The 9,534-nt window shown below is 43.8% G+C and overlaps 1 protein-coding gene across 5 annotated transcripts in view; it reads left to right on the plus strand.

Annotated features, from left to right (window-relative positions):
• HNF1B (HNF1 homeobox B) overlaps positions 1 to 7,002 on the plus strand; it is a 79,757-nt gene extending 72,755 nt beyond the window's left edge. For 4 of the 5 annotated variants that reach the window (XM_069089966.1, XM_069089967.1, XM_069089969.1 and 1 more), the window contains exon 9: positions 4,667 to 5,851. In XM_069089966.1, coding sequence (XP_068946067.1) covers positions 4,667 to 4,723 — 57 coding nt within the window. In that variant the 3' untranslated portion in view covers positions 4,724 to 5,851. The other variant, XM_069089968.1, reaches the window with a different exon arrangement.
• The last annotated feature ends 2,532 nt before the right edge of the window (positions 7,003 to 9,534 follow it).

Consider the following 9,534-nt stretch of genomic DNA (forward strand, 5'->3'; position numbering starts at 1 on the left):
GCTCCCCTCCCCTCTCCTCCCCTCTCTTCCCTTCTGCTTCCCTCCCCTCCCCTCCCCTCTCTTCTGCTCCCCTCTCCTCTCCTCCCCTCTCCTCTCTTCCTCTCCCTTCCCCTTCTTTCCCCTCCTGTCTCCTCCAAACACTTAATAGGTTCCTAATATGTGCACAGAGAAAGAAGGGATAGAGTGCCCACTTGAGAGTTAAGATCTGGGTTGAAGTCCTGTTTCTGACACATACTGGCTGTGTGACCCTGGGTAAGTCACTTCTTAGTGTCCCAAAGCAACTCTCTTAGACTATAAGCTGCAGAGCAAGTGGTAACTGGCTCAGTTAAATGTAACACCTTCAACTGGCATTCCCTACAGCACTGAATGAAATCACAGGTCCAGTCATGCAAGACATGCTGGGGATACGAAAACAAAAATGATCAAGAAGCTTACTTTCTACTGGCCTTGGGTATGATGTTTAATAGTTAATAATAAAAGAATCAAATAGTGAAATAACATTTATAAAGCACTTGGTAAATTTTAAATCACTTTGGAAATGCTAGCTATTATAATTATACAGATAAGATGATTCTTAAAGAAACCTTAGGACATTGGCTTGCTCCAGTCTGTATAAATGAAGAACTCCCTGAACTGTTGGGCTTTGACTATCCTCAGGACTTGCTATTTTTTTTCTGGAATGAATATTCTCATCTGAATTTCTACATAGGCCAAATCATAATAGTTATTGATGGCTACCACTCAATTCACCATCTTTTCTTTTTTTCAAGATGTTAGAAAAAGTTATTATCTAGTCTCTCCTCAGTAGTCCCTGTTTTAAAGAAGTCTTCCCAAGCCATTGGGAAGAGATAGAATGAAGAAACTGTCATGGAATAGCTAAATCCCTCTGCCCTCCTGTGGACCTGGGTATGGTAGGCCATGCCTGTAACCCCTAGGGGTTACAGTACTGGGGAGGCGAATGCTAATAGATTGCATGTATTGCTGAAGCCCATTGGGTAAGTGCACTCTCTGGCACCAATTTGGGGATCCCTTGAGGACAGGGGGCCATGAGGCTGCCTAAGGAGGGGCAAACTGGCTCAGGAAATGGAGCAGGTCAAAACTCCTATGCTGGTCTGCCCTGGAGTCAGGCCTGTGAGCAGCTGCAGTGTATCTAGCATGAGCAAGAGAAGAAGACCCAGGGGATAGAAGGAAGGGAGGGAGGGAGGGAAGGAAAGAAGGGAGGAAGAGAAGGGAGGAAAGAAAGGAAAGAGGAAGGGAGGAAGGAAGGTAAGTGAAGAGAGGGAGAGGAGATGAAGACAGACAGGTAGACAGACAGATAGATAGATAGATAGATAGATAGATAGATAGATAGATAGATAGATAGATAGATAGATGGATAGAGATCAGATTGGGAAGGGTCTTAAAAGCCAAACCTATATTCTCTGACTCCAAATGCAATGCTTTTTAAATTCTAAAAAAAGCCTGGGTATCAATTCTGCTTTTTTACTGATATTTCTAGTGACTAAACTACTTTTGAATAATAGTTAACATTTAAATAGCACATAAAGATTTTGAAAATCATTTTTCCTTCTCAATCATCCTCTAAGTTAAACTTATTGTGATTTTACAGACGAGAACATTGAGATTCAAGTGACTTGCCTAGGGTGATTCAGTGTGGGAATGAAACCCAGGTCTCCTGGGTGCAAGTCCAGTGGTCTAGCCACTATGACACCTTCCAAATTCTACCTTGGATTCTTACTTTCTGTGTGATTTTGGGCAAGTTACTTAATCTTTCTTGTCCTCACTTTCCTTATTTATAAAATGGCAGGGGAGGAGGTTGGACTATATGGCATCTGAGGTTCCTACACTATGACTCTATGATCTAGCCTCTGAAACTATATAACCTTGGACGAAACTTAATCACTCTGGGTCTCAGTTTCCTCATCTGTAAAATGAAGGGGTTGTACTAGATGATCCATTAGATAGTCCTCTGAGGTCCCTTCCAACTCTAAACATATGATCCCAAAGCTCTTTCTAAACCCAGACCTTGCATGGAGAAAATAATCCCAGGATTATCATATTCCCAGGATCCTAGAGGGTCAGTTTTTAGGAGCCTTGAATGTGAATTGTGTTGTTTAGATAATAGAATTGTAGATGTTTATCTGGAGGTGATCTTCAAGGTCATTTATCCCAAACTTCTTATTTTATAGATGAGGAAACAGAAGGCCAGGAGATAAAGTGATTTAGCTGAGGTCACACACAGGGTGGAGGGGAATCTTCTTAGAATATCCTTCATTATTTCTAACCTTCAGAAGGCAGCTCAGGTTTCAAACACACACACACACACACACACACACACACACACACACCCACCATGGTTGTACATGAATTACCATCAGAACAGTTTCCCACTCAGGTTCCTGGGAAACAACCTCCTGTTAGACTGGAAACAGACCTCATTTGGCAAGCAGTGACCTGAGTCAACAAGTAGAGACAGGCCACAAGCTGGCTCCTTGGTCTGGCTTTGGATTCTTACCTAGCTGCTGCTGTCGCCCACCCCCCACCCTTCCAGTTTATGGGGAGGTCAAGAGAGTGTCTGTAGGAACAAGTCACTATCAGGGATGGTGAAAATAGACCTGGAAAGTCCACATCATAAATCCCTGGCATTTTATAGACTCTTGCTATAGCCCCCCCTCCCCACACACACACAGAGCCAAAAATTATAGGGTCCTACATTGAGGAGGGACCTTAGCAGTCATTAAGTTCAATCTTCTCATTTTACAGATGAGGAAACTGAGTCCCAGAGAGGTTAAGTGATTTGTCCAAGGTCACACAAGTAAATAGAGAAGGAATTTGAATCTGTCTTCTTTGACTCAAGAGCCAGGGCCATTTCTGCTGCACTTTCAATCTGTCTAGCTTCTAGGTGGTTTCCCTATGTCTTTCTGAAAAGGAGGAAGAAGGTACATTTAACCAATGGTTCTTAATTTCCTTCCCCTCCCCTCCACAGCATGTATGACAGACCCCTAGGATTAGAATTTCCTTGACTGCCCCTTCCCCATGCTGGTCCTTATGAAGGTGGGAATGGATTCCCCATCTAACCAGGCCTGAAATTTTCCTTCTGGAGCCCACCGAGGCCTCTTGGGGCTGGACCTCTCATTTTCCTGGGAATACAGTGTATCCCTTATCAGATGTTTTTGTTTAGACTTGGAGGGGAGGCAAATAACTTCGGTTCCTTTGACAACATTTAGGGCTCTGCCGCCATTTTATTATGTCAGCAAACATTTGATAGCTGGGGGGCCCATCCCTAATGACAGGCCATAGAATCTTGCTGGCGTCTCCTTATCTACCCCTGGTGTTTGCTCTCCTATTGAAATCTGCAAGGTCACAAGCTATTTTCCTTCCCTACACCTAAAATCGGAAAATTGGAGAGAAAAAAAGATCCTGATAAACTCTTAGGGAAGAATGGAGTATGGAGCATGGAGGAGGAAGGACAGAAAGGGAGAAAGAAGACACCAGTGGCATTCCAGAGGACCAGGGCTCAGGCCTAAGGAATTTGAAAGGACTGGAACTCAAATTTTCCCACAGTTATGCATCCTAACTCACTTTCCATCAGAAATGAGGTGATCCCTTCCTTCTTAGGAGAGCTGGGTGACTATGGGTGTGGGTTATTGTAAATATATTACTCTCAGATGGGACTGGTGTGTTGGTTGATTTTGCTGAAATGCTTATATTTTTCCTTTTACTTATTCTATATATAAGGGGTGACTCTCAAGAATAGGAAAGATATATTTGAGAATAAACATAATTAGCAGTTAGGTAGCTTTGGGCCTTGAGTCAAGAATACCTGAGTTAAAATCCAGCTTCAGATGCTCACTCACTGTGCCATTACTCAACTTCTTTCTGCCTCAGTTTCTTCAACTGTAAAATAAAGATAATGACAGTTATGTTGTAAGGATCAAATGAGATCATATTTGTAAAATGTTTAGTACGGTGTCTGGAACACAATAGGTGCTTACTAAATGTTTGTTCCCTTCCTACCCTCCCCCCCCAAAAAAAAGGGAAAAAAAGATATCCATAAAAATAAGATTCTTTTAAAGAGAAAAACAAGGCAAGAGACTCGCTCCCTTCTCAACAGAGTGTTTGGAACTGAGGGGAGATGGAACTTGCCCAGTGAAGATTGTTAATCCCTGTCAGAGGGCCACCATGAACTCTTGAAAGAAGAGGCAATTAGACCTCCAGCCGAACAGAAACTTTAGGAGAAGCTCAAGTCAGGAGACAGACCAGCAATCTGATTTTTTTTTTAAATCTATATCTAGGATTTTTATAAGTGCAGGGAAATCCCAGTGAGGAAACTCCCTCCACCAATGCAGATAGCACTTGCTCTGTAACTTACACAGAGAAGTCAAGTGATCCACCTAGGATCACACAGCCAGGATGTGTCTATGGCAGGTCTTGAATCTGGGTCTTCCTGACTCTGAGGTCAGCTAAGTTAGTGAAGAAATAGTAAGTAGGAATGGAAGGGGAAGAGATGGGATGCGCTGATTCAAAATCTTCTGCCCTGGGTCTGCCCTGGGCAGTGGATGCTGCTGCTTCCAAAGGCGATGTCAGAGACAGTGGCCTTGATGGTGGTTATCATCCATGGTTCTGATCTCCCTCAACAGCTTCCCCTCCCTTTTCTTGTTAACAGGGTAACAAGAGTTGCAGAAGCAATATCCTCTACTCTTCCTTGGCCTTTCCCCATTGACTCCAAAAATTTCTCTTCAAGAGATACTCTGACTTACATGGCTTCCCTGGTGCCTATGCTGAGGCTGAGCCAAGACTGAAATACAAAGGGGGCAAGAAGAGCCAAACCAAGACTGCTAGCCCTACTATGGGTCCTACTATGAGCTAACTTCTAGGAGATGAGGCCTGCCCTACACTCAGCCCAACCTTGAACCCCTTGAGTACTGAGCATATACTGCATGTGGAAAAGATGTACCCCAAAGCTCAGGATAAAAAGTACAGTTTGGGGAATAATTATTTTAAAGTGTCTATCAACCAAAGTTTCTGCCTAAAAATGGCCAGGATAGCTGGCCAGCTCCTGACTTTCCATCTTGTCCCCTTGTTTCCCAGAAGCCTGGTTTGCATGCATGGTAGACCATCAATGAATACTTGATGGTTGATTGCTTCTAGTAGAAAGTAAGCTTCCTGAGGACAGGAACTCTCTGTCTCTGTCTCTCTCTGTTTCGTCATTTTATCTCTAGTGCCTAACACATAAGCAAAGGAACTGGGTTGGTGATTTCCTTGGTATGGCCTTGGTATGGAGGTGGGTTCCCAGATGAGGAAGCCTTATCAGTGTACATCAGCACCTTCTCTGTGACTCAGGGCCTTAGAGAATTAATTGCCTAAAACACCAAGGGGTCAAATGAATTGCCCAGGGTCATCCAGATCATACGTGTCAGCAGCAGGATTTGATCCCAGAACTTCCTGTTTTGAGGCTGACTTTCTCTCCACCATGACAGTCTGCTTCTTGCATTCATATTCCACTATTTTCTCACAGCCTTTCATGACATTCTTCTCACTGATTACATAGCCATTCTAAAGAAACCTGGCATATAGTAGGCCCTTAATAAATGTTTGTGGATAGAGATCTGTTTTCAAATTCCTTCTCTGATGCTTATTCCCTGTGTGACCTTGAACAAATTACTTAATCTCTCCTTGAGCCTCAGTTTCCTCATTCGTATAATGAGGACATTGGACCAACTGGCTTCTGGGGTTCCTTCCAGCTCTGAATCTGTGATTCTAGAAATGAATGGTTAGTTTTCCATGAGTGTGTTGGAAAACCTTGCTCTAATAGGATCCATGACCCTTGTTGACTTTATTTCCTCTTCTCTCTCCAGTGTCCTTTGCAAGCCTGGTGATGCCCACATGTCACATTCTCTGTGCACATCAACAAGGACCCTATTCCCACACCATCACTCAGCCAACCATGGCATCAGGGCAGTTGTTACGGAGAAGGACAATGAGCTGATGGGCCATGTTGAGAGGACCTGACGTCTCCTCCGTGTCTCGGACCAATTTCTCTCTCTCTCTTTCTGGGATTGACCTGCTGCCCATTCCACCTGATCCCTTGGTGTGGGGGGTTTGGGGAGAGCATGGGGGTGGGGGCTCTGACCAGTGACTGTCCCCTGCCAGCAACTGGGATTTTGCTTTCATTCCTCGCAGTATTGTGTCCATGCACCAAAAAAGATGCGAAGTATCCCCATTCATTCTGAGCAATAAAGAAAGGGGAACAAGGCTGGACAAACTGCTCCCTCAGAGCAGCAGAAGAGGAAGAGGAATTTCCCTGCTGTCTTTTAAGTTATGGTCCTTCATCGAACAAACTGATGGAAAAGCAAAAACTTGAATCTGTTACTGAGGTTTCAAGAGGAGGAAATGTGTGCTGTTGAACTGAGCCAAACACAGTGTAAATATCGGCAGACCCCCCCTGCCCAGCCCACCCCCAAATCATTCTGAGATTTCTTTTAAAGAAGTAAATTCATCCAATGGTTGTAAACTATAAGCTACTGTAATCAAGTGCAATTCCCTTAGGGCTCCCCCTCCCACGCTCCCTCCCCTGTACATAATACTGGATAGTATTTTAATTTTCTTTGTTAAGGTCAGAACCAAGGTTTTGGTTTTTTAAAATTAAAAAAAAAATCACTCCCTTCAGAAAATAGCCCAAACCCCGGTTTAGGGTTACTATGACATTCCAGAGGACCCTCCCTCTTTCCTCCTTTGATCCCCCCAGAGCTAAGAGGCCTACTGGTGATTGAGTGATTCTTTGTGTGACCGCAGGTGACAAGTCACCTGATTGGAAGTCACATACCAAGGTCCCAGGAAGGGCTGGGCCTAGGGTCAGAGTACAAAACTCAGCTCTTCGAAGGGATTGGGGATTTGGGTCTTAAACCCCAAGCAACAGAAGGGTGAAGGAACTAGATGTTGGATCTCAAAAGCAAAAGCTGACCTTTCAAAGCCTTCCATTAAAACATTTTATCTTAATGATTCCTTGCCCAAAGAGTGTCCAATTCTGGCCTTGACACTCCCTGGTCCTGGTGCCAATCGGTACCTAGTTTACTTTTCCTGTTCCCCTGCCCTGATCTCCACTGGGAATCTTAAAATCATGGATTTGAGCTAATTTGGTGTGCCACGGAGCTGTAGGGGGTGGGTGTGGGAGGGAGGTCAGGTCCTCAGTGTTGTTCAGTCTCTAGGTATAGGGGCCCTCCAAGCCATGTTTACATTATCCTAGCCACTGGCCTTATTGCTAATGAAGATTTTGTTCCCACAGTAGAGCACAGGCAGCAGCTTCGAGGGGGGTCTGGCCAGGGCAATGAGGCATTGCCAAGAGTCCCTAGCAGGGGTGCCTAAGCTAACTCCCCTTCTTTCTCTACCATGTCTCAGGGCAGTCACATAAGTGCAGGGAGGAAACAAGTCAGGTTGCTTCCAAAGCAAATAGAACCAACTTTTTTGACTTCAGCTCACAGGAACATAGGAAAACAGAACCAAACCAAACCCAATAAGCCAGCTTGGGATGGTGGAAAGAATAGTGGTTCTAGAGACCTGAGTTCAAATCTTGCCACCTATACTAATTGGACAAATTTTCACAGGCTTGCTAAATTTCCCTGTGACTAAAATTTCTCATTTGTAAGATGAGGAAATTTAACTGGTTAGCCTCAGAGGTCCTTTCTGATTCCATAGATGACTGAAAAATTTCATCTGAACCATTTATTCCAACATCTTGTCTGACTGGCCCATTAAGCTTTTCCCAGGGTTACTAATAAGGAGGAAAATAAGTATTTGTTTCTTGTCCTTCCTTTGAGCCCTCCCTGGTAGGAATGCTAATACACAGCAAACAGACTAAGAGACAACCAGAGAGCAAGGCATTGATATTCTACCATCAGGAGATTTAGCTCCACAGATAATCCAGATGAAACAGACCCTGCTTACTGAGCTCTTTTTTTTTTTTTTATCTGCAATGTATAGTTCACACCAGAGCTTGCATTGATAACTTCTGCATGGTGAGAGCACAGAGCTTTTCTTATGGGCAATATAGGCAAAGTGAAATATTTACCAATGCTTCCAAGTGTACATATAGCCTTGATCCCTAGGAACAAAAAGTTTACTGGCCTTTTGTCCCAGTCATCACATAGGGAATGCTGTTGGGAGAGACAGAGGTTAAGGGACTCGTCAGGTGTCACATAGCCAGCTAATTTTGAATCCAGGTTTTCCTGACTGTCCATTGTGACCCACAGTCTCACATATGTGACTCATTCACACATTGTGACTCACTGTAACCTGGCACATGATAATGTCTTAATAAAAGTGGGGGGCTTTGTAAAGAAGAGCCATAGTACAGGAGAAGGATCATTGGCAATGGAGTCAGAAGACGGGTTCCAGCAGACCTCTGATTTTGACAAGCTGTGTAGTCATTTAAACTGTTAGCTTCAATTTTCTTATCTGCTAAATGAGGGTTAAGGCTAGATGGTGGTTTTTAAGGGTCCTTTCAGCTCTAAATTTTTGACCCTTTGATCTGACCTCTGATACTAATTGTATAACTTTGGTCAAGTCTCTTAACCTCTGAGCCTTAGTATCTTCATTTTTAAAATGGGGAGATTGCAGGGAATAGAGCACTTGTCCTGGAGTGAGGAAGACCTGAGTTCAAATATGACCTCAGACACTTAACATTTACTAGCTGTGTGACCTTGGGCAAGTCAACTCTAATTGTCCTGCCTTCCCCCATCCAAAAAAAAGCAAAAAAAAAAATGGGGAGATTGGACCTGATGACCCTTACTGCCCTTTCTGACTCTAAGATCCAAAGACATATACAGCTTCCCAGCCTTTGGTGGGGGTGGGGGTGGGGGGTGGGTAACCTTGAGGCCAGACTTACTTCATTTCAGAATAGCAACTAATAACTTTTCATTGATTTTTGCTGTTTAGAATTGTATATGCCTCCATGGGAAGGAAGCCTGAAGGTCTTATCAACTCTTGATGAAAATGGCATATAGCTGTCCCAGGCATCTCCTAAACTTCAAGAGAACAATCTCCTTTTTACTGGGGCTGGAGTGTTCTTTTATTTTATTCTCTGCCTGCCTTTCTTTCATTTCCCTTTCCTCAATTCCTGGCTTCTGAACATGGTCGGCCATGCATCTTGTTGGAAGAAGTAGGGAAGAAATTCCATCATTTCATAGGATTATTTGATCAGACAATCATGGAAGTGGAAGGAACCTTCAAGGTCATCTAGCCCAATCACCCTCATTTTATAGATAAGGTAACCAAGGCCCAGAGAGGCTGAGTTTACCCAAGGTTACACAGGTAGTAGAGCATCTGATATGTGAACCTAGGTCCTGTGACTCATTGGCCAAGCCCTAGATTAAACCAGGAAATGGAGAGGAGAAAACTGGTGAAAAATGGAGAGGAGGGAACTGATGAGAAAATGGAGAGAAGGAAACTGACAATGAAACGGAGAGAAGGAAACTGATGAAAAAATGGAGAGAGAAGGAAACTGACAGGGAAATGGAGAGAAGGAAACTGACAGGG

Source organism: Petaurus breviceps, unplaced genomic scaffold (genome assembly GCF_028583685.1).
Source record: "Petaurus breviceps papuanus isolate PSGF00001 unplaced genomic scaffold, PetGlider_PUasm1.0 186, whole genome shotgun sequence".
NCBI lineage: Eukaryota > Metazoa > Chordata > Mammalia > Diprotodontia > Petauridae > Petaurus > Petaurus breviceps.